This window comes from Canis lupus, chromosome X (assembly GCF_003254725.2).
Source record: "Canis lupus dingo isolate Sandy chromosome X, ASM325472v2, whole genome shotgun sequence".
NCBI lineage: Eukaryota > Metazoa > Chordata > Mammalia > Carnivora > Canidae > Canis > Canis lupus.
Window position 1 is genome coordinate 67,606,401 of NC_064281.1, and position 26,999 is coordinate 67,633,399.

The 26,999-nt window shown below is 35.2% G+C and overlaps 1 protein-coding gene across 2 annotated transcripts in view; it reads left to right on the forward strand.

Annotated features, from left to right (window-relative positions):
• Positions 1–26,999, forward strand: part of DACH2 (dachshund family transcription factor 2) — a 180,806-nt gene that overhangs the window by 11,310 nt on the left and 142,497 nt on the right. For both annotated transcript variants that reach the window (XM_049107473.1, XM_049107472.1), the window contains exon 2: positions 22,470–22,642. In XM_049107473.1, coding sequence (XP_048963430.1) covers positions 22,470–22,642 — 173 coding nt within the window. The remainder of the gene's footprint in view (positions 1–22,469; positions 22,643–26,999) is intronic.

The window sequence follows — 26,999 nt, forward strand, 5'->3', positions numbered from 1 at the left end:
GGTCTGAAAATATGCAGAGGATGATTGCAATCTTTTGGTATCAGTTAAGACCTGATTTGTGACCCAGTATGTGGTCTATTCTGGAGAAAGTTCCATGTGCACTTGAGAAGAATGTGTATTCAGTTGCTTTGGATGTAAAGTTCTGTAAATATCTGTGAAATCCATCTGGTCCAGTGTATCATTTAAAACTCTTGTTTCTTTGGACATGTTGTGCTTAGAAGACCTATCGATTGTAGAAAGTGTTACATTCGAGTCATCAAGTAGAAGTGTATTATTATCTAAATATGCCTTAACTTTGGTTATTAATTGATTGATATACTTGGCAGCTTCCACATTCTGGGCGTAAATATTGATGATTATTAGGTTCTCCTGTTGGATAGATCCTCTAAGTATGATATAGTGTCCCTCCCTCTTCATCTCTTACTACGGTCTTTGGTATAAATTTTAGTTTATCTGATATAAGGATGGCTACCCCTGCTTTCTTCTGAGGACCACTTGAATGGTAAATGGTTCTTCAACCTTTTATTTTCAGCCTGGATGTGTCCCTATGTCTAAAATGTGTCTCTTGTAGACAGTAAATGGATGGGTCTTACTTTTTTATCCAGTCTGATACTCTGCACCTTTTGATGGGGTCATTAAGCCCATTCATGTTCACAGTTACTATTGAAAGATACGAATTTAGTGTAATCATGATACCTATTCAGTCCCTGTTTTTGTGGATTATTCCCCTGGACATCCTCTTTCTACTACAGAATCCCCCTTATCATTTCTTGCAGAGCTGGCTTGGTGGCCACATATTCTTTCAGTTTCTGCCTATCTTGGAAGCTCTTTATCTCTCCTTCCATTCTGAATTATAGCCTTGCTGGATAAAGTATTCTTAGCTGCTGTTGTTCTCATTTAGGACCCTGAATATATCCTGCCAGCCCTTTCTGGCCTGCCAGGTCTCTGTGGAGATGTCTGCTGTTACCCTAATACTTCTCCCTATAAATATTAGATTTCTTGTCTCTTGCTGCTGTAAAGATTTTCTCTTTATCTTTGGAATTTGCAAGTTTCACTATTAAATGTTGGTTGACTGAACAGTTTTTATTGATTTTGGGGGGGGATCTCTTTGTCTCCTGGATCTGAATGCCTGTTTGTCTTCCCAAGTTAGGAAAGTTCTCAGCTATGATTTGTTCAAATACATATTCTGGACCTCTGTTCCTTTCGGCGCCCCCAGAACTCCAGTTAAACATAAATTTTTCCTTCTGAGGCTGTCATTTATTTTCCTTAACCTATCATCATATTCTTTTAATTGTTTTTCTCTTTTTTCCTCAGTTTCTCTCCTTGGCATTCACTTATCTTCTATGTCACTCACTTGTTCTTCTCCCTCATTAACGCTCATGATTAGGACCTCAAGTTTGGATTGCATCTCATTTAATTGATTTTTAATTTCAGCCTGATTAGTTCTAAATTCTGCAATCGTGAAGTCTCTTGAATGCTTTTTTTAATAAATTAATTTTTTATTGGTGTTCAATTTACCAACATACAGAATAACACCCAGTGCTCATCCCGTCAAGTGTCCCCCTCAGTGCCCGTCACCCATTCACCCCCACCCCCCGCCCTCCTCCCCTTCCACCACCCCTAGTTCGTTTCCCAGACTTAGGAGTCTTTATGTTCTGTCTCCCTTTCTGATATTTCCCACATATTTCTTCTCCCTTCCCTTATATTCCCTTTCACTACTATTTATATTCGCCAAATGAATGAGAACATATACTGTTTGTCCTTCTCCGATTTATGCTTTTTTCTAGAGCCACCAGTATCTTTATAATTGTGCTTCTGAATTGACTTTCTGACATTGAATTGTAATCCAAATTCTGTAACTCTGTGGGAGAGAGGACTGTTTCTGGTTCTTTAGAGGTGAGTTTTTCCTTCTAGTCATTTTGCTCAGTGCAGAGTGGCCAAAAATAAGTTGTACTGGAAAAAGGAGTAAAAGACAGAGGAGAAAAAAGAAAAAAAGAAAAATAAATAAAAAAGGAGAAGAAGGGAAAAAGAAAAAAAGAGGGGGAAGCAAACAGAAAACAAAAAACAAGGGGTGGTTTTCTTTGACTCTATATACTGTAAATCCCTCGACTTCCCCTGGAACTTTCCAGTGCTGTTTGGTCAGTAACTTGCTTTTCCCCCGTCCTTCTAGCTGTTCTTCTGGGTGAGTGGCCTGCTGTGCTGATTCTCAGGTGTGTGCACCTGGGGGACCTGCTCAGCCCCCTGCCTGTTTCAGGGCTCAGTGGGAGTTGTTTATCCTGTGAGGTCCCAGGAGGAACAACAACAATGGCAGTGGCCAGCTCTCCAGCCCCAGAGTCAGCTCCCATTGTAACTACCACAGCTCCCGGTCTGCAATGGCCTGGATGCTCCTGGGGCGGGGGCGGAGGTGTGGGCCGCCGATCTGCACAGTTCAGGGCCACCCTGCAGCAGGAGTGTCCTCGCTGTCCTATGTCCTCCCGGCCTCTGCCTGTCCCAGGGGGAGTGCTGGATCCTGGGGTGTTTTCCCCGGTATCCTGGGCTCTGGGTCCTGCGCTGCTGGAGTCACGCACCTGGGGCCGCAGCCCCCTTCGCAGGGAACCACTGCCGAGCCGCAATAGAGCTGCTTGTTCCCTTGCCCCTTTCTGGCATGCACTTCAGCTCTTTAGGGAGCTCGGCTGCCGGTGTGGTGGGCTCTCCCCCGGGGCGCAGTTCCTCTGTTAGTGCCCCTGGGAGTCTGAGGGCATCCCTGCCCCTCCTGGGATCCTGCTCCAACTCCCTGCAAGCGCCTTTCTGTCTGGGAAGATTGGTGAAGCTCCTGCTTCTCAGGGCCTGGGCTTTCCTGTCCTGGGGGCACTCGCGGTGGGACCTTAGCCCAGCTCCTTCCCCTTGGATGCTTTTTTATTTCTTTATTTTTTCCCCCATCTTCCTACCTTGATAGAAGCTCAAACGTTTCTCACTGTAGCATTCCAGCTGTTCTCTCTTTAAATCTCAGACCGAATCCATAGGTTTTCAGGATGATTTGAAAGTTATCTTGGTAATTTGATGGGGCCAGGTGACTTGGGGACCCTACTCTTCCACCATCTTGCCCCCTCCCCAAGTGTACTATTTCTAATTCATCCTTTTGTAGTGAGTTCTTCTTTCTAGTTATTTTGCTCAGTGCAGCGTGGCTGTATGAGCAGACTGCTTCAAGAATATCAACCACAACCTAAGTAAATTTGACCCTAGATGATTCTGCCCACTTCAGACACCAGAAATTGATATCAAAGATCAGAACAAAATAAAAGGACACTAAAGTGAAAGAGAGATGAAAATTTTAAGAAGCAAAGTAAATCTTAGAAATCAGAAACACTCAAACAAAATGAACCTCTTGATGGGCTCATTAGTAGACCAGAGAATGTCAACATTTGAAGACTTTCAATAGAACCTTCCCAAAATGGAAAAAAAAAAGTGAAAAAAAACATTGAAAAAAAAACCAACAAACCTGAGAGCTGTATATTAAGAATTTTGCAACGGTTGCAAAAGGTGTCACATAAATGTAATGGGAATACCAAAATAAAAGGAATGAGGGAACAGAATAGAAGAAACATTTAAAGTATCAATGACTGATAATTTTCTTGAATTAATGAGAGACACTGAGCAAAAGATTCAGGAAGCTCAGAGATTAGTAAGAAGGATAAATATTTTAAAAATCTACATTTATACATATAATACTCAAACTGCAGTATCAAAAACAAAGAGAAAATCTTTTTTTAAAACACCAGAGAAATAAATCCTCCTTACCCATACAAGCACAATGATAAGAATTACGTTGAACTTAACAGAAACCAAGCAAACAAGAATAGAGTGTGTGAAATAGGTACAGTGTTGAGAGAAAAAATAAAATAAAAACCCAACGTAGAATTCTGAATCCAGTGAAATTTCCTTTTAGTAGTGAAGAAGTAAATAAAGACTTTCTCAAACAAAAATTGAGGGAATTTTTACCATACCAAAGATCTACCTTAGAAAAAACTGTTAAAAGAAGGTCTATAGAGAGAAGGAAAATAATTTAGGTCAGAAACAGAACTACATAAATGAAGAATGTTATAGAAAGAATAAATTAAGGTAAATATTTTTTTCTTACTCTTAATCTGTTTTAGAAATAATACTATATTCGGGATCCCCGGGTGGCGCAGCAGTTTGGCGCCTGCCTTTGGCCCAGGGCGCGATCCTGGAGACCCGGGATTGAATCCCACGTTGGGCTCCCGGTGCATGGAGCCTGCTTCTCCCTCTGCCTGTGTCTCTGCCTCTCTCTCTCTCTCTCTCTGTGACTATCATAAATAAAAAAATTTTAAAAAAAGAAATAATACTATATTCAAAATAATAATATTAACAATATTTTGGCAAGTGATATAAATGGCAATAATGTTATAAGGGATAAGAGGGAGGGATTGAAATTATTCTGTTAAAAGATACTTGCACTACACATGAAATGGTATAGTGTTATTTGCAAGTGAATTTATAAGTTGTAAATGAAAACTGAAAACTCCAGATGAACCCCATAAGGTTTTTTAAACAAGTAAAATTAGTATGCTAAGAGAAGAAAGAGAATAATATAAAATATTAACAGCAGAGAATACAAGAATGGAAGACAAGGTTTACAAAACAAAACAAGGGCAATGACTAGAAAACACTAACAAATATTGTAACTACCTATCCAATTATTAATAATCACTTTAATTATTGGTTTATATACACTTATTAGGGACACCTGGGTGGCTCAGTGGTTAAGCGCCTGCCTTCAGCTCAGGGAGTGATCCTGGAGTCCTGGGATAGAGTCCCACATCGGGCTCTCTGTATGGAGCCTGCTTGTCCCTCTGCATATGTCTCTGCCTTTCTTTCTCTTTGTGTGTCAAATAAATAAATAAATAAATAAAATTTTTGAAAAGAGACACACTTATTAGAGATATAGATTTCCCGATGTACTCCAGTGATCAGGGCTGTTGATGCTTTTGGCCATTACTTACAATATACCTCTTATATAATTATGTATCAAGCAAAAACAACCAAATCAAAACAAAAATTAAAAAAATGAAAACTGTCAGAGTAGATAACTTAAGACCAAACTATTTGTTGACTATAAGAAACTAAATTTAAATATAAAGACTACACGTTGATTCAAAGTAAGGGAATGGAGAAATATATACTATGCTAAAATCAATCAAAAGTTGGTGTAGCTATATTAATTTCAGACAAAGCAGATTTCAGATCAAGAAAAACTGTCAAGGATAAGAGAGGTATGGTATAATGACAGGTCAATTCTCCAAGAAGACATTTACAAGCCTTAATGTGTTTGCTCCTATTAACAGAGTGTCAAAATATATAAGGTAAACACTGATAAAACTGTCAGAAAAAAAACCTGATGAATCCACTCTGATAGTTGGAGACCTCAATACTCTTCTATCTGAAATGGACATATTAAATTGATAGAAATTCAGGAAGTGCATAATTGAACTGAAAAACACCATTAATCAACTGGATCTAATGGACATTTATAGAATATTTTATCCAACAACAGAAGGATATACATTCTTCTTAAGTTCACCTGGAACATTTACCAAGATAGATTTGTTAGAGACAAAAAGCAACCTTAGCTTTGCAATAGCCAGACATCCAGGATTCTGTAAATCTTCTTTAACATATGAAAATCCCGGGGATCCCTGGGTGGCGCAGCGGTTTGGCGCCTGCCTTTGGCCCAGGGCGCGATCCTGGAGACCCGGGATCGAATCCCACGTCGGGCTCCCGGTGCATGGAGCCTGCTTCTCCCTCTGCCTGTGTCTCTGCCTCTCTCTCTCTCTCTGTGACTATCATGAATAAATAAAAAAAAAAAAACATATGAAAATCCCTTTAGAAACTTCCTTTATTTCTACCCCCCAACCTAAAAGTATATAATCAATTGCTCCTCACAATCATATTGCAGTTCTTTCTGCCCATGAGTTCTTTCCCTGTGCCTAAAAAAAGCACATTTTCACACTGAATAAAAAAGACAAATTACATTTCAAGTGATTACAATAATAGAAATCATACAAAATATGCTCTTAGTTGCAAATTCAATTAAGTTAGAAACTAATAACAAAAGACAGCTGGAATATACAAAATATGCAGATATTAAACATCATATAAAGATGGGCATTACATAATAATATAGGGATCATTCCAATAAGAAGATATAACAATTTTAATTATCTGTGCATGCACCCTGGGACACCTAACAGAAAAGTAAAAATAAGGAAAAAAAGAGATTTTGATGTTAATACAGCAATAAGACAAGACCTTAACATCAAGGAAGACAATCAATAAGGAAACAGTGTCTTTGAATGATACATTAGACCAGATGGATACAACAAATACATACCACATTCCATTTCCAAACAACACAATACACATTCTTTTCAGGTACACATGGAACATTCTGAACAGATTATATGTTATGCTGCAAAACAAGACTCAATAGATTTAAAAAGACTGAAATATTATCACACATCTTATCACAATATAAAAATTAGAAATCAATCACAAGAAAAAAATTTGAAAAAATGCAAACATATGAATGTTAAACATAGTAAACAACTAATGTGTCAGCAAAGTAATCAAAGAAGAAATTAAAAGATACATGGAAACAAAACCACAAAGGATAATAAGAGAATATTATGAAAAATTATATACCAATGAAATGGACAACCTAGAAGAAATGTATAAATTCCTAGAATCATACAATCTTTCAAAACTGAACCATGAAGAAATAGAAAATCTAAACAGACTAATAACAAGTAATGAAACTAAATCAGTAATGAAAACACTACACTCTCCCCTCCAAAAACTCCTGGACCAGATGGCTTTAGAGGTGAACTCTGCCAAACATTTTTTTAAAGATTGTATTTATTTATTCATTACAGAGACAGAGACATAGGCAGAGTGAGAAGCAGGCTCCCTTCAGGGAGCCTGATACAGGACTTGATCCCAGGACCTCAGGATCACAACCTGAGCCAAAAGCAGATGCTCAACTACTGAGCCACCCAGGTGCCCTCAACCAAACATTTAAAGAAAAGTTAATACCTACTGTCCTTAAACTATTCCAAAAAATAGAAGAGGAAGGCATTTTTTCAAATACATTATACAAGGCCAGCATCACCCTGTTATCAAAACCTGGCAGGCACCATTAAAAAAAAGAAAGAAAGAAAGAAAACTACAGGGTGATATCCCTATTGAACATTGATGCCAAAATAATCAACAAAATACTAGCAAGCCACATTCAACAATTTATTAAAGGATTATTCAGCAAGATCAAGTAGGATTTATTCTGGGGATGCAAGTATGTTTCAATACTCACAAACCAATCAACATCATACACCACATCAACAAAACTGAGAATAAAACTCATATGATAATTTCAATAGATGCATTAAAAGCATTTGACAAAATTTAACATCTGTTCATGATAAAAACTCTCAACAAAGTGGTATTGTAGAGGGAACTAGCTCAAAATACTAAAGCCATAGATGAAAACCTCACAGGTAACACCTTAATGAAGAAAAGCTGAGAGCTTTTCTTCCAAGATTAAGAGCAAAAAAGGATGTCTAATCTTGTCACTTTTATCAACATAGTATTAGAAATCCTAGTCACAATAATTAGATAAGAAAAATAAATATTCAAATAGATAAGGAAGAAGTAAAACTCTTATTACTTGCAGATGCCATGATACTATAAGAAAACCCTTAAAACTCCAACAAAAAACTACTAGAAATAGTAAATTAATTCAGTAAATTTACAGGCTACAATAATAAAATGCAGAAATTGGTCGCAATTCTTTCTTTTGTGTGTGTGTGTGTTAAAACTTTACACACACATTTATTTTATTATTTTATTTTTTTGTATTTTGTATTGGAGTTTGATTTGCCAACATATACTATAACACCCAGTGCTCATTGTGGAGGCTGAGAAAAATTAAGGCCATCCCACCTAAAGTTTAGCATTAGCACAAGTACAGCCATCTTAGGCCCCTGTGAATAAGAGCTGAACTGTACAGGAAAAACTGCAGAATGTCCTTGGCAGGGAATCCCATATCAGAAAGACAGCAGAGCCCAGCCTGTGGTAGAAAGTCCCATATTAGAATGAGAACAGAGCTCAATGCTCTTGAAAGCCCCATATCAGAATGTAAACAGAACTTTAGAAATTCCTCCACCCCTTCTGAAAATCCCCTAGACCAGCCTATAAAAAACCCAGCTGTAACCCACTTCGGGGTCCAAGTCCCTGCTCCGCTGTGTTGGGTATACTTGGACCTAAGCTCGAGCTTGCTAATAAACCCTCGTGCGCTTGCATCGGTGTTGGCTCCTTGGCGGTTTCTCGGATTTGCAATCTTGGGCACAATATTCATCCTGTCAAGTACCCCCCTCAGTGCCCATCACCCAGTCACCCCATTCCCCTACCCCCCTCCCCTTCCACTACCCCTTGTTTCCCAGTTAGAAGTCTCTCATGGTCTGTCACCCTCTCTGATATTTCTGACTCATTTTCTTTTCTTTTTCCCTTTAATCCCTTTCACTATTTTTTATATTCCCCGAATGAATGAAACCATATACTGTTTGTCCTTCTCCAACTGACTTAACTTCACTCAGCATAATACCCTCCAGTTCTTTTCACGTTGAAGCAAATGGTGGGTATTTGTCATTTCTAATGGCTGAGTAATATTCCATTTTATATATAGACCACATATTCTTTATCCATTCATCTTTCAATGGACACCTAGGCTCCTTCCACAGTTTGGCTATTGTGGACATTGCACAGCAATGCTTTACACACATAACAAAGAAGCAGAAAGAAATTTTATGAAAATTCCATTTACAATTGCACCAACTAGAATAAAATACCTAGGAATAAAATTAAAGAAGTAAAAGGCCTGTACTCTGAAAACCACAAAATACTGAGGAAAGAAGCTGAAGAGACACAAAAAAATTGGGAAGATATTCCATGCTCATGGATTGGAAGAACCAATGTTGTTAAAATGTTCATACTACACAAAGCAATCTAGAGATTCAATACAATCTCTATAAAAATACCAATAGCACTTTTCACAAATCTAGAACAAATAATATCAAAATTTTGCAGCACCGTAAAAGACACTAAATATCCAAAGCAATCATGAGACAAAACAAAGCTGGAGGTATAACAATTCCAGGTTTCAAGATCCACTACAAAGCTATAGTAATCAAAATAGAATGGTACTAGAGCAAAAATAGACATAGATTAAAAGAGCACAATAGAAAAACCAGAAGTAAACCTATGATTATATGGTCAATTAATCTATGACAAAGAATGCAAGAATGTACAATGTGAAAAAGACAGTATCTTCAATAAATGGTCTTGGGAAAACTGGACAGTTACATGAAAAGAATGAAATTGGACCACTTTCTGACACCTTTCATAAAAGTAAGCTCAAAGTGGATTAAATAACTAAATGTGAGACCTGAAACTATGGAAATCTTTGAAAAGAACACAGGTAGTAATTTCTCTGACATAAGCTGTAACATTTTTCTAAGAGTGTCCCCTAAGGAAAGGGCAATAAAAACAAAAAATAAATGATTGAGACTACATCAAAATAAAAAGCTTTTTCACAGCAAAGGAAAACATCAACAAGACAAAAGGCAGTTTACTGAATGGAGGAATATATTTGGAAATGATATGCCCAATAAGGCAAAAGTACCCAAAATATATAAATAACTTATACAAAAAAAAAATAAATAAAAAAAAAATAAATAACTTATACAGAACTTAGAAGATGATGGCAGAGGACTCTAGTCTCACCTCATCCCACAAACACAACTATATAACTATCAGATCATCTTAAATATCCCAGAAGTCGCCAGAAAACTGAGAGAACAAACTCCATAACTAAAGGCAGAAAAGAGGCCACATAAAGAAGGTAAGAAGTATAGAGCTAAGGGTTAGGGGAGAAGCAGATCACAGCTACTGCAGAGGAGGTGGGGAGCCATGGTCTTGGAGAGGGGCACAAGAGAGTGGAACAAATGCAGGAACACTTAAGGAAAACATTTCCCCATAGCCATTGAAAAAAGAGGGACTGAATTTTGTGAGTTCTTGCAACCAGCAGGGCTTAAATTCTGAAGTTTGAAAGGTCAAGAGGTGTCCCTGGGATAGAGCCTGGAGGGCACTTCAGTGATCTGAAGAATGCCTAGGGCACACAGTAGAGAGACTTCACTGTTTGCTGAAGAGTTCCCTGATTGACAGCATTCCTGGAGACTGCTCTAGAAACAAAGGAGCTGGCTGGCACCATTTCCCTGCCAAGTATCTCAGAATAAACACAGAGCCACCTGCAGGAAGCACTGTAGTGCTAACACTGGCTACCTACCTTGCTTAAGCCAAGTCCCATCCCCTGTGCTCTTGCTCTTGTGGATCTACCCTACCCAGTCAAACATGCCTCATCCAAGCACAGAGGTCTTCTTACCCAGAAGACTAATACAAACCACAGCCCACACCACCTCTCCTCTACCAGAAAATTTTACAGGGGCTCAGTTCTGGTGGAGTTAGTGTTAGGTCTCATTTCACAAGCCGACCAAAACACACCTAGTTAAAATGGACCACATTTAAGCCAGGGACAAAACACCACCCACAGCAAGCAAAGAGAACCTCTGCAGATTAATGGCCTGAAGGAAAGAGCAGCCAAAACACAATGGCAGAGTACATGTGGCATTCACCAGAGAGATATTCTTTGTTATAAAAGGCCCTTCACACTACATGACCTCTTCTTCATAAGGCCATTACTTTCAGGAGCAATAGACATAACTTCATTTTCTAATACAGAAGAAAGCAGAGACATAGACAAAATGCCAAGATGGAGGAATGAAAAATAAAAGTTAAAGCCAGCCAGTGATCTAATTGGGAAAAAAATGTATAATTAACATGCCTGAAAGAAAATTTAAAGCAACAATGATAGGGAAATCACTGAGCTTGAGAAAAGAATAGAAGACATCAGTGAGACCCTTAGCACAGAGATAAAAAAAAGTTAGAAAAGAATAAATCAGGATTAAAAGCCCAATAAATCATATTAAAAACATGCCTGATGCAATGAACAACAGATTGGAAGAAACAGAGGAGCAAATTAATGACCTGGAAGACAAAGTAATGGAAAGCAATGAAGTTTAACGGAAGAGAGAAAGAATTATGGAAAATGAGAATATACTTAAAAGAACTCAGTAACTCCATCAAATACAGAAGCATTCATATTGTAGGAGTCCAAGAATAAGAGGGAGAAAAGTGGGCAGAAGATTTATTTGAAGAAATAAAAGCTGGCTACTTCCCTAATCTGAGGGAAGAAACAGACATCCAGATTCATGAGGCACAGAGAATCCCCACCAAAATTTATAATAGCAGGCCAATACCAAGACATATTGTAATTAAAAGGGGGAAATTTTGTGATGAAGAAAGTATCTTAAAAGCAGCAAGACAAAAAAAAAAAAGCCAACTTACAAGGAAAGACCCATAAGACTAGCAGGATATTGTCCAACAGAAACTTTGCAAGGCAGAAGAGAGTGGCATGATATATTCAAACTACTGAATGGGAAAAATCTTCACCCAAGAATATTCTATCCAGTAAGGCTACCATTCAGAATAGAAGGAAAGGTAAAGAATTTCCCCAGACAAACAAAATCTTAAGGAGTTCATGACCACTACACCAGCTCTATGAGAAATATTAAAGGGGACATTTTGAGTGGAAAGGAGAAACTAAAAATTACAGTATAAAAGTAGGAAACACAAAAACAGTAAAAATGAAATTTTTGTAAAAATCAGTCAAGGAACTCACACCAAAAATGTTATAAAGTATAACATATACCTAAAACATGGGATGAGGATGAGAAAAGAATAAGAACAAAACTGAATGACCATCAAATGAATATAGATTTCTATTTGTAGAACGGGATATATACAAACCTCATAGTAACCATAGTGCACAAACCACTAATAAACGTGCAAAAAAGAGAAAGTTATCTGAATATATCACTAATAAAATGTCAACAAAACATGAAAGAAAGACAAGAAAGAATCAGAGAGAATCTCCAGAAACAACCAGAAAATAAGTTTTAAAAAGACAATAAATATACATAGCTATCAATAATTACTTTGAGTGTAAATGGACAAAATGCTCCAATCAAAAGACAGAGGGTGTCAGAATGGATAAAAAGGACCAATCCAAATGATTCTTTCAAGAGGCTCGTTTTTCACATAAGTTGCTGGAAGATTGAAAGTGAGAGTTTGCAGGAACATTTTTCATTCAAATGGATATCAAAAGAAAGCCAGAGTAGCCATACTTATATTAGACAAACTACATACTAAAAATGGTAATGAGATGGGCATTAAGGAGGGCACATGATGTGATGAACACTTGGAGTTATATGCAACTGATAAATTACTAAACTTTACATCTAAAACTAATGATGTACTATATGATGGCTAATTGGATTTAAATTTAAAAAATGGTAATGAGGGGCACTATAAAATAATAAAGAGGAGAATCCCAATAGAACATATAAGAATTATAATATTTATGCATACATGCAACCATCCAAATATATTAAAAATTAATAGCAAGCATAATGGAGCTAATTAATAATGCTACAGTAATAGTAGGGGATTTTAGCATCCCAGTTAGATCCATGAACAGATCATCTAAAAAGAAAATCAACAAGCAAAGAAAACCTTTGAAAAACACACTGGCCCAGATGGACTTAATAGATATATGCAGAACATTCCATCCTAAAATAACAGAATCTGCATTCTTTTCAAATCAACTAGGACATTTTCCAGAATAGATCACATTGTAGGTCAAGAAAAAGGCTTTGACAGGTACAAAAAGATTGAAGTCATACCATGCAACTTTGCTGACCACAAAGCTAGGAACATAGTAGTCAACCACAAGAAAAAAACCTGGAAAGATCACAAATACATGAGAAAAGCTGATTAAAATATATACTAGTGAGCAAATGGTGGGTATTTGTCATTTCTAATGGCTGAGTAATATTCCATTGTATACATAAACCACTTCTTCTTTATCCATTCATCTTACGTGGATGGAAATGGAGGGTATTATGCTGAGTGAAATAAGTCAATCGGAGAAGGACAAACATTATATGGTCTCATTGATTTGGGGAATATAAAAAATAGTGAAAGGGAATAAAGGGGAAAGGAGAAAAAGTGAGTGGGAAATATCAGAAAGGGAGACAGAACATGAGAGACTCCTAACTCCGGGAAACGAACTAGGGGCGGGTGGAAGGGGAGGTGGGCAGGGGTGGGGGTGACTGGGTGATGGGCACTGAGGGGGGCACTTGCTGGGATGAACACTGGGTGTTATTTTATATGTTGGCAAATTGAAGACCAATAAAAATAAATTTATATAAAAAAAACAAATGAGGTAGAATAATAACTATCAGAATGTATTTTATGCTAGAATAAGTATTATTTTGTTAGCTTTTGTTTTTTATGTATCAACATATGTATTGGGTTGCAACTTAGAATGTTTCTTAATACAAATATATATATACTAGTAAACAATGAATGATCAACCAGGAAATCAAAGAAGAAATTTAAAGATATATAGAAACAATTGAAAATGTAAACACAATGCTCCAAAATCTTTTGTATGCAACATAAGTGGTCCTTAGAGGCAAGCATATAGCACTACAGCTGTACCTCAAAAAACAAAAAATCACCAATAAAAAAAACCTTACACCTAATAGAGATCCAATTAAATAAAATCACAAATGAGAGAGGAGAAAGAACCAACAATACAGAAATACAATCATAAGAAAATATTATGAAAAAATATATACCAACAAATTGGTCAATATGGAAGAAATGGATGAATTCCTAGAAACATATAAATTACCAAAACTGAAACAGGAAGAAGTAGAAAACTTGAACAGACCTATAACCAGCAGAGAAATTGAATCAGTAATTAAAAACTCCCAACAAACAAAACTCCATGACCCGATGGCTTCACAGGTAAATTATACCAAACATTTAAAGACTTAATTCCTATTCTTCTCAAACTACTCCAAAAAATAGAAAAGTAAGTAAAAATTCCAAATTCATTCTCTGAGGCCACCATTACCCTAATACCAAAACCAGATAAAGACACCACTAGAAAAGAGAACTTTAGGCAAAAATCCCTGATGTAAATAGATGCAAAAATCCTCAATAATATACTAGCAAATCAAATCTAACAATACATTAAAAAAATTTTTACAACTAAGTGGGATTTATTTCTAGTTTGCAATGGTAGTTCTATATTCACAAATCAATCAAGGTGCTATATCACATCAATAACAGAAAGAATAAAAACATTACAATTAACAAACTCAATAGATGCAGAAAAAGCATTTGACAAAGTACAGCATCCATTCATTCAACCTCAACAAAGTAGGGTTAGAAGGAACATACCTCAATATAATAAAGGCCATGTACACAACAGCTAGCATTATCCTCAGTGAGGAGGGGTCAGGAAGAAGGCAGGAATGTCCACTCTCATCACTGTTATTTAACATAGTATGGGAATGCCTAGATACAGCAATCAGAAAGCAAAAAGAAATAAAAGGCATCCAGATTGACAAGGAAGAAGTAAAACTTTCAATATTTTCAGAGGGCATGATACTATATATAGAAAACTCAGAAGACTCCACCAAAAATTTGCTAAAAGTGATAAACAAATTCAGTAAAGTCACAGGACACAAAATCAACATACAAAAAGCTTCTGCATTTCTATACACTAATAATAAAGCAGAAAAAAAAGAGAAATTAAAGAACCAAATCTCAGTTACAATTGTAGCAAAAATAGTAAGATATCTAGAAATATACCTTACCAATGAGGTGAAAAAACCTTTACACTGAAAAATATAAAATATTTATGAAAGAAATTGAAGATGACACAAAGAAATAGAAAGACATTCCATGTCCATGGATTGGAAGAACAAGTATTGCTAAAACGTCTATACTACCCAAAGCAATCTACACATATAATGCAATCCCTGTCAAAATACCACCAGCATTTTTCACAAAGCTAGAAAAAATGATCCTAAAATTTGTATGGAATCACAAAAGTCTCCAAATAGCCAACACAATTTAAAAAAAAGAAAAGCATAGTTAGAGGCATTACAATTCTGGACTTCAAGTTATATTACAAGTTATATTTAGTAATCAAAATAGTATGATACTGGCAAAAAATAGACACATAGATTAATGTAATAGAATAGAAAACCATGAAATGAATCCACAAATATATAATCAATTAATCTTTGACAAAGCAAGAAAGATTATCCAATGGGAAAAAGACCGTCTCTTCAACAAATGGTGTTGGGAAAACTGGACAGCCACGTGCAAAAGAAAGAAACATGAATACTTTCTTACACCATACACAAAAGTAAATTCAAAATGGATTAAAGGTCTAAATGTGAAACCTGAATCTAGAAGAGAACACAGGAAGTAATTTTTTGATAATGGCCTTAGTAACTTATTTCTAGATATGTCTCTTGATGCAAGGGAAAAAATAAAGACATATATATGGCTATATCATAATAAAAATTTCTTGTGACTATATCATAATAAAAATTTCTGCACAGCAAAGGAAATAATCAACAAAGCTAAGTTGCAACAATGGAATGGGAAAGGATATTTGCAAATACTATATCTGATAATGTGTTAGTATCCAAAATATGTAAAGAACTTATAAAACTCAATGCTGAAAAAACTAATAATCCAATGAAAAAATGGGCAGAAGACACAAATATATATTTTCCAAAGAAGACATATAGATGGCTAAAAGACATGTGAAAAGATGCTCATCGTTATCTATCAACAGGGAAATGCAAATCAAAATTACTATGAGATATCACCTCACACCTATCAGAATGGCTAAAATCAACAACACAAGAAACAACAGTTGTTGGCAAAGATATCAAGAAAGGGAATTCTCTTATACTCTTGGTGAGAATGTCAACTTGTGCAGGTACTCAAGAGAAAATTATTGAAATTCCTCAAAAGGTTAAAAATAGAATTTCTCTGTGATCCAGCAATTGCACTTCTAGGTATTTACCCCAAAAATAAAAAATAACTGTTTCAAAGGGATACATGCACCCGGATATATATATAGCAGCAGTATCTACAATGGCCAAATTATGGAAATAGCCCAGTATCCATGGACTGATGAATGGATAAAGATTATATATATAATGAAAAGAATGAAATTTTGCCATTTGCAACAACATGGGTGGAGCTAGACAGTATTATGGTAAATGAAGTAAGTCAGTTAGAGAAAGACAAAGAGCATGTGATTTCACTTATATGTGGAATTTATAAGAAACAAAACAGAGGGGAAAGAAAAAGAGAGACAGAGGCAAACCAAGAAACAGACTATTAACTATAGAGAACAAACTGTTGCCAGAAGGGAGTTCGGTGGCAGGATGGGTTCAATGGGCGATGGGGATTAAGGCAGTACAGTTATTGTGGTGAACATTAGGTGATGTATGTAAGTGCTGAATCACTTCATTTTATACATGAAACATATTACACTGTGTATCAACTAACTGGAATTTAAATGAAAACTAAAGAAAAAATTATACAACTCAACACCAAAACACAAACAAGCAAGCAATCTAATAAAAAATGGGCAGAGACACTGAATAGGTATTTTCCCAAAGATGCATACAGTGTCAATGTACACATGAAAAGATGCTCAACATCATCAATCATCAGAGAGAGGCAGATCAAACTATAGTCAGCTATCACCATACACTTGTCAGAATGGCCAGCATCAAAATACAAGAAATAGGTTTGGTGAGGATATGGAGAAAACAGAACCTCTATGCACTGTTAGTGGTAATGCAAATTTGCACACCAATTTGGAAAACAGTATGGAGGTTCCTCAAAAAATTAAAAATATTAATATAATATCTAATAATTCCACTATTGGATATTTGCCCCAAAAATGAAAACATTAAGTCAAAAGATATATTCAGCCCTATCATATATATTCACCACCACATATATATTATATATATATATATACATATATATATAATATATATATATTCAGTCATCTTATTCAATGATAAAAAAGGATGTGATCTTGATATTTGCAAAGCAGGGAGGGACCTAAGGGTATTATGCTAAGTGACCTAATCAGAGAAATATAAATACCATATGATTTTACTCATTTGTAGAATCTTAAAAAATAGAAATAAACAAATGAAAAACAGAATCATTCTTGTTAGTAGAGAATAAGCTGATGGTTGCTGGTGGGGAGATGGACAAAATGGGTGACAGGGCTGGGAGATACAGCCTTCTAGTTATGGAATGAAAAATCATAGGAATAAAAGGTACATCATGAGGAATGTAGTCAATGATAATGTAATAGTGTTGTATGGTGACAGATGGTAGCAATACTTGGGGTGAGCATAACATAATGTATAAACTTGTGAAATCACTATCTTGCACACCTGAAACTAATGTAACATTGATTAACTGCACTTGAAAAGAAAAATTTTTTCAAAAAACAGTCTTGGAAGAACTGTAAATGTTTCTAAGTGAAACAAAGCCAGTCTGAAAAAAATAGTTTATGACTCCACCTATATGGCATTGAGGGATAGATATATCTATAAAGAATTAAAAACGAAGGGGGAAAAACCCAAGGTAATAATGAAGGGATGAATCTGTGGAATGCAAGAGATTTTAGGGCAGTGGAACCTGTCTGTATGATACTGTAAAACATGATACACGGTATTATGCATTTGTGAAAAGCCATAGGACATAGGACGTGCAATACAAAGAATGAACTCAAATACAAACTATGGACTGTAATTAGCAAGAATGTATCAATATTGGGTGCCTGGGTGGTTCAGTGGTTGAGCATCTGCCTTAAACTCAGGGTGTGATCCCAGGGTCTGGGATCGAGTCCCGCACCGGGCTCCTTGTGGGAGGCCTGCTTCTCCTTCTGCCTATGTCTTTGCCTCTTTCTGTGTGTCTCTCATTAATAAATAAATAAAATCTTAAAAAAAGAATGCATCAATATTGATTCATTAGTCACAGCAAATATACCATACTAATACAAGATGTTAATAAGCAGAGAAACTGCTGGTGGAGAGGGGATATATGGAATTTCTCAGTAATTTCTGCTGATTTTTGCCATATAGCTAAAACTTTTCTAAAAAGGAAGTCTATTGATTTAAAAAGGAAGAAATTTTACCACACCTAAATAAATAGGGTTAAAGAGGTAGTTTCCAGACAGGGGCATGAGTAAGAGTAAGGCTAGGGTGAATTCAAATTGTAGAGTGCTACAATTAGTCTAGTGAGGCTAAAGTAGAGCATACATAGAAGAATATTCTGAGATAGTGAAGCTAGAAAAGTAACTTCACATGGAACCAAAGAGCTTATATTTTATTTTGGAGATATTAAGTAGCCACTAAAGTCTTAAAATTGGAGTGGAAAGGCAAGTGAAATGGCATAGGAGAACCAACTGAGAAAACAGGGTACCAAATTGTTATGATAGGATTAGTACTTGACTGTAGAAATGGCAAGATATTACAGAGGTCAACATGACTTGGAAATTAGGGAGTGTGGGATTTTAGAAGGAGTATTAGAGTATTACTGAAGTTTATAGCCTTAGTAGCTAGGAAGAAGTGGTGCTATTCATTTACATAAAATTTATAGGAGTTACTGGAATACCAGGATGCTTTAGAAATATGCTTATAGTAGCTAGCCTGATGACCTTGAGGTTAACAGGAAAGAGATGACTATTTCGGTGATTTAAAAAAATAATTTAATTACCATACTATTAAAAGTCTATGTATTTCTGGCATGTTACTAAAAGAGCCAGGTTGTTAGAGTGTGGTGTACTTTTGATGGCTCTTAATTTAATGTTTTCAACTTTGGGTAAATGTTGACTTACATAATTCAGTTTTTGTATATGCTTTGCATGTGCAGCTCATGTGGGGTCACTGTTAAACTAGCCAGTGATGTAAATATTAGCTTAGAGTCTAGGGTATTATAGTCAACCGACAGTTATTTCAGGTCATGATCTGAAAGTGTAACTTTTAAGTAATTCATGGTCTATTGAAATGTTTGATGAATTGTATTTTAAAACTATCAATAGGCTGTTAAACTCTGTAATCTGTATTTAGTTTGCACATCAATTGGACTGTAAGTAGGCATATGACTTGATATGGCCAGATGGTATCTGAATGATGCTGAAAATCTTTGGAGACTGAGGACAGATTATTACACTGTTAAGGGAAATGTAAATTGATCAAAGGCTTATTTAAGTATTGTGTGATTAAAGGAGGCACTGATGGCTACTTTTCATTTCCAGTTTGATCAATTTTCTACTAAAACTGAGTACACAAAGAAGAATTGAGATCTATAATTATCTTGGGTAAATGAGAATCTTGTATAGAAACCTATTTATGTCATTCATGGTTACTATTATGTTGAGTATAAAGTAAAGCTTTTGGGAAAAGATAAACAGTGATTAATTTAATATGTGTTACGTAACATCTTATTATAGCAAAGTCATATGATGAGTATAGTATAAAAATGCATATACATCAAAGTAATTCTGGAAGGCTAACTGAAAAATGTGTATTTTAAAAGGGGATGCAGAGGCCATTTTTAAATTCAGTGTTTACACTATATTGAGGCTTCTTTAATGAATTAATACAGTAGGAAATTTTAAAACTGAAAAGTTGGATTTGGCAGATTGTTCCTTATAAGTATTTAGATATAGTGAGCCATAAGTAAATTGATAGGGGGGAGTTTAAAATATTTTATTAAAATTCTGTGGGAATTAGCGGTCATAGGAAGTACAGAGTATGTTCCCCTTCTTGATTTCCATGCAGAATTTAAGTTTCTAACCTTTTTAAATCCTTGTGAAATTCTATTAATACATTTTACGGCTGAATTTATCACAAATATTGGTGAATGTTGTGTTCTTTATATAGGAGTTTTTTCAACTGAGATGATTACTTTAGTGTTGCATGGGACCTGTTAAGTATATATTTGATTCTATTGCACAACTTTATCTTTTTGTTGTTGTTAATGGCTTTAGTTCAACTATCAGTGTTGAGGCCAGGAGACAGATGTTAAATCAATTAACGGCATTATGTTTAAACCTGCTTTTTGTCCTAAACGTATGTGTTTTGAGAGTTTGTGTTACTGTTACTATTGTTTTGAGAAATGAGATTTAGTGGGACTCTGAATATACTTCCTATTGCTTTGTTGTTGTTCAATAGCTATTGTGATCTTTGAAGCAAGGAAAAAAGAAGATGGCAAAGAGGATAAAAAGATATTATTAATAGTGAATAATTGTGTGTGATATCAACATAAACACTATCCATTGTAGATTTCTATAATCTATAACAATGTAGGAAAAATTATAGACGAGGATGTTTCAGACTATCTGTTAAAAATTATTAACAAATACCAACATCATTGAGTAGTATCTAGAATTCTATTATTTTTATGGAAGATAAAATAGTTTCTGGGCTTCTGCCCAAATGAAGACAAGATTATTGTTGAGGCAACAGTTTAAGATACATTGTAAAGTACTATGGTTTACTTATCGTAGTGATGTTAATATCCATAATGTTAGACAAACCCTCACTAGCCTCTGCTCAAAGATGTATCCTCACAAATCCCAACCTCATCAGGGGTAAGTAGACAACTATTTTAATTTGTTAGCTTTTCCATGATGACATATCTGCAGATACCACAAGTGTAACATGGATAAGACTGGTTTAAATATCCAGTAGTGCAATTGCTGGGTTGTAGGGTAGCTCGATTTTCAACTCTTAGGGGAACCTCCATACTATTTTCCAGAGTGACTGGACCATCTTGTATTCCCACCAGCAATGTACGAGGGTCCCCTTTCTCCACATCTTCACCAAAATCTGTCGTTTCCTGACTTGCTAATTTTAGCCACCTCACTGGTGTGCGGTAGTATATCATTGTGGTTTTGAGTTGTATTTCCTTGATTCCGAGTGATGTTGAGCATTTTTTTCATGTGTTTATTGGCCATTTGTATGTTTTCTCTGGAGAAATGTCTGTTAGATGTTTTCTGCCATTTCTTGAATGGATTATTTATTCTTTGGGTGTTCAGTTTGATAAATTCTTTATAGACTTTGGATATATTAGCCTTTTATCTGATATATCATTTGCAAGTATCCTCTCACATTCTGTCAATTGTCTTTTGGTTTGTCAATTGTTTCCTTGCGGTACAGAAACTTTCTATCTTGATGAATTCCCAGTAGTTCATTTTTGCCTTTGTTTCCCTTGATTTGGAGACATATCTAGTAAGAATTTGTTCTCTAGGATTTTGATGGATTCCTGTCTCTCATTTAAGTCTTCTATCCATTAATAATAAACAAACAAACAACAAACTTATGGTGGCTATTTATTATACTTTCTTAAATTCAAAATGTGTTTGTACATTGTATATTTAAATATATGGAATATGTAAATAAGGAAAAAAGGAAAGCGTGTGAAAACTATTTTATCTTGCATAAGAAAGCAAACAGAATTCTAGATACTACTCAATGATGTTGGTATTTGTCACCAAATTAAAAATAGGTTGAATATTTTGATAGGGGAGTTACTCATTATTGATAAAGTTTTAAATTAGAGCCATACTATTCATTTTAGAGATTATAACTAAAAGGGTAGGACATATTCCAAGGGGTACCTGGGTGGCTTAGTTGGTTAAGAGTCAGACTCCTGGTTTCAGCTTAGGTAGTGATCTCAATAACGTGAGATTGAACCCCACATCGGGCTTCATGCTCAATGTGGAATTTGCTTCAGATTCTCTCTCCTGCTTCTCTCCTTACTTGCATGCTCTCTCTCTTAAATAAATAAATAAATAAACAAATAAACAAATAAATAAATAAATAAAATCATTTTAAAAAGAACATATTCCAAGTCCTATTTACTTCAATAATTCTGAAGCCTAGAGAATATACATCCTGTCTTACCAGCACCACTATTATATTTTTAAAGAAGGTATTAAGTTATAAGCTAACACATCAATATATTATAATTATTAAAAATAAAATTATTTCTTAATTAACAAAATGTCGTTTTGCTTAAAGATTTTTATTTGTTTTTATGAGTAAAAAATTGCGTCTTATAAATATTTTTAGAGTGAGAGCAAGAGCAAGGAATAGGTAGATAAAAGTTTATGGATATAAGAACAATTTTAAAAATATAAAGCAATATTCAATCCTAGGTACCATTAATTGCCTAAAGAGATACTAGGATATAATAAAACTTGATTTAAAAGAAAAGCCAACAAGAATGAATTCAGACACTTTTTCTTACTATTTCATAGCATCAATTTTGATGTGATTTTCCTTTTCCAAATGTAGTAATTTAACATGCACTGTATCTTTTAGGACTGGATCTGCCATTTATGATGATGCCTCATCCCCTACTTCCAGTCAGCTTACCTCCTGCATCAGTTGCCATGGCAATGAATCAGATGAACCATCTCAATACTATTGCCAACATGGCTGCTGCAGCCCAGATTCACAGTCCACTCTCCAGAGCTGGGGCCTCTGTTATAAAGGTAAGAATCATGATTTGGAGGAGGACACAGGTTTTAATTGTATGTAAGTGTTGAGAAAATAATAGCAATACCACTGAATCTTCAGTATAAACACACAGCTCATTGACTCAGTTGTTTATCATATAGTATTGATTTTATTTCTGACTAGGCCTGCTAAGGTGTTTTGTTTGTTTGTTTGTTTGTTTTTATTCCATGACTACAGATCTCACTTTTAATTCTAGTTTCATGTCTTGCAATCATGAATACAGTTGTGGGAGGCATCGCTAAACAATGGAAGAGTAGAATAATGTACAAAAAATCATTACCATTTGTAGGGTGAAATAAACACTGCACATTTTTGGTGTTTGGGAGGTAGTTCTGGGGTAATATATACCATACAGGACTTATAGTTAGAAAGACCGAAGTTTCAATTCCAATCCTGTCACTTTAGCTCAATAACCTTGGATATAACATTAAAACTGCATGAACCTGTTTCCTCAACTGTAAACTAAATGTTATAGTAATAATCTATCCCACTTATTCATTGGCTGTCCAGAGATAATGTGAGTAAAATGTAGGCTAAAAACTTGAAACATTAAGCATTTTTATGATAAATTATAGCATTATCATTATCATCATTATACTATTTTTTTCAAAATTTCATGACCACTGAGTAATGAAACATAAATAATATTTTGTAACCTGTCCTGATGTCTTCTATTAGTCTGGCATAGGGCCTTTCTGCCCTCTCTCTAAGTGTCATGGGAACTTGGTTTTTAAATTTTTTTTCTTTTGGCAAGGAGATAATAAAAGGGTATATAGAATCAAAAGAGTAGTTAATAAGAGCAACCCATTGACTGGTTCCTTTGTTTCTTTATTTATTCAACAAATATTATACCCTTAATGTATACATGTTGTATTGAATGATATGAGATATAGGTAAAGAATACATAGTTCTTGACTTCCAGTACTCACAAACAAAATGTGATACAAACAACAAGTACCGATTTAGCTTGCACTAACAAGACGACTGTGATGAATGGCATACAGCATCACCAAATATTATAGAAATTTAGAGGAGGGAGTTATTATACTTCGCTTGGCAAAAAGAGGAGGAAAGGATCACGAAAAGCATTACAGTTGTTGGATTTGAACTGGACTTTGGTAATTTTGATAAGATTATAATAAGTGTACATAGGGAATTGTGAAAGAAAGGGAGAAGAAATGTGAGATCCTGGACAATTTTGTTTCATTTTAAATTAGCTTCCAGTTTTGGGGATTTTTTAAATAATGAAAAAAATTTGAGGAAAGGACAAGAAAAATTGATAATTTTTATTAAACTCCAAATATATTTCCACTGCTAAGTATAAATAAGCTACCTGCAAAGATTGTGGCCCTCAATAAATCAGTCTATCCTAGCTAATCAGAACTTTGTTGTCTGAATATTTGATTAGAGGCTAAACCAGGAAACAGAGTTATCTTTGAGAAAAAAAAATCATCCATGAACATATTTAAAAGATGAAATAAGTTTTCCATGATTTTGAAACTGGGTGATTACTAATATGTACATTACATATATAATTTATATAATATGTATTGATATATCATTAATATTATTATAATATATATTATTAATATTATATATTATAATATATAATTTATATCACTTTGTCCATTCATCGGTTCATGGACACAGGCTGTTTTCATAATTTAGCTATTGTAGATAAAGCTACTATAAACACTGGGGTGCATATATCCCTTTGAATTAGTATTTTTGTATTCCTTGGGTAAATACCTAGCAGTGCACTTGCTGAGTTGTAAGATGGTTGTATTTTTAACTTTTTGAGGAACCTCCATACTGTTTTCCAGAGTGGCTGCTCTAGTTTGCATTCCCACCAACAGTGCGAGAGGGTTGCCCTTTCTTCACATCCTTGCCAACACCTGTTGTTTCTTGTGTTGTTGATTTTAGCCATTCCGACAGGTGTGAGGAGACATCTCATTGTAGTTTTTATTTGCATTTCCCTGATGGTGAGTGATGTTGAGCATTTTTTCATGTGTCTGTTAGCCATCTGTATGTCTTCTTTGGAAAAATATTCATTGATGTCTTCTGTCCATATTTAACTGTATTATTCTTTTTGGGGTATCGAGTTTATAAGTTCTTTATACATTTTGGATACTAATCGTTTATCAGATATGTCATTTGTATATATATTTTCTAATTCCTTAGTTTTCCTTTTAGTTTTGTTCACAGTTTCCCTCATTGTGTAGAGGCTTTTTATTCTGATGTAGTTCCAATAGTTTATTTTTGCTTTTGTTTATCCTGCCTCAGGAGACATATTTAGAAAGAAGTTGCTATAGTCTATATCAAAGAAGTTATTTCTTGTGTTTGCCTCTAAAGTTTTAAAGGTTTCATGTCTAATATTTAGGTTTTTATTCCTTTTTGAGTTTACTTTTATGTTTGGTGTAAGAAAGTAGTCTAGCTTCATTCTTTCACAAGTTCCTGTCCAGTTTTCCCAATACCACATGTTCAAGAGACTGCCTTTTCCCCATTGCATATTCTTTCCCTCTTTGTCAATGATTAGTGCTAGATATGATCGTAGGTTCATTTCTGGGATTTATCTTCTGTTCCTTTGATCTATTTATCTGTTTTTAAAACAGTACCATACTGTCTTGATCACTTCAACTTTGAAATCTTTTTTTTTAAATTTTTATTTATTTATGATAGTCACACAGAGAGAGAGAGAGAGAGGCAGAGACACAGGCAGAGGGAGAAGCAGGCTCCATGCACCGAGAGCCCGATGTGGGATTCGATCCCGGGTCTCCAGGATCGCGCCCCGGGCCAAAGGCAGGCGCCAAACCGCTGCGCCACCCAGGGATCCCCGATCACTTCAACTTTGTAATATAACTTGATGTCTGGAATCTGGAATTGTGATGCCTTCACCTTTGCTTTTCTTTTTCAAGATTGCTTTGGCTATTCAGGATCTGTTGGGGTTCCATACAAATTTTAGGATTGTTATAGCTCTGTGAAAATTACTATTGGTATGTTGAGAGGGATTTCATTAAATGCATAGATTGCTTTGGGTAGCACAGACATTTTAACAATATTTGTTCTAATCCATTAGTATGGAATGTTTTTCCATTTCTTTGTGACATCTTCATTAATGTTTTATTGCTTTTAGAGTACAAGTCTTTCATCCCTTTGGGTAGGTTTATTTCTAGGTATCTTATGGATTTTGGCGCAATTGTAATTGGGATTTATTCCTTAATTTCTCTTTCTGCTGATTCATTTTTGCTGTATAGAAATGAAACAGATTTCTGTACATTGATTTTGCATCCTGTGACTTTACTGAATTTATCACTTCTAGCAGTTTTTGGTGGAGTGTTTTGGACTTTTTATATATAGTATCATGTCATCTGCAAATAGTGACAGTTTTATGTCTTCCCTGCCAATTTAGGTGCCTTTTATTTATTTTTATTTCCCAATTGCTGTGACTAGGACTTCCAGTAATGTGTTAAATAACAGTGGTGAGAGTGGACATTCCAGTCTTGCTCCTGACTCTGGAGGAAATTCTGTCAGGTTTACCCACTGTGGATGATAATATCTGTGAGTTTTCATACATGGCCTTTATTATGTTAAGGTATGTCCCTTTTTTTCTTTAAAGAGTTATTTATTCATTTATTTATTATTTATTTATTTATTTATTTATGAGAAAGAGAAAGAGAGAGAGAGAGAGAACATTGAGTGGGGGAGAAGCAGAGGGAGAGCATCCTCAAGTAGACTCCCTGTTGAGTGTAAAACCCAACTCAGGGCTTGATCTCAGGACCAATTAGGTCATGATGTGAGCCATGTATAAGAATATAAGAGTCAGACAATCAACTGAGCCACCCAGGTGACCCAAGGTATGTTTCTTCTAAGTCTACTTATTTGAGGTTTTTATCTTAAATGGATGTTGTGCTTTGTCAAATGCTTTTCCTGCATCTGTTGAGATGATAGTATCATTCTTATCCTTTCCACTATTGATGTGATACCTCATGTTGATTGATTTGTGAACATTGAACCACCCTTGCAACCCAGGATTAAATGCCATTTGATCATGGAAAATATTTTTTAATGTATTGTTGGATTCACTTTGCTAGTATTTTGTTGAGAAGTTTGCATCTGTGTTCATCAGGGATATTCACCTGTAGTTCTCCTTTTTAGTGAAATCTTTACCTGATTTTGGTATCAAGATCATGCTGGCCTCATAGAATGAATTTGGAAGTTTCTCTTCCTTTTCTATTTTTTGAAATAGTTTAATAAGTATAGGTATTCAATTGTCTTTACATGTTTGATAGAATTTGCCTCTGAAGCCATCTGGCCCTGGATTTTAGCTTGTTG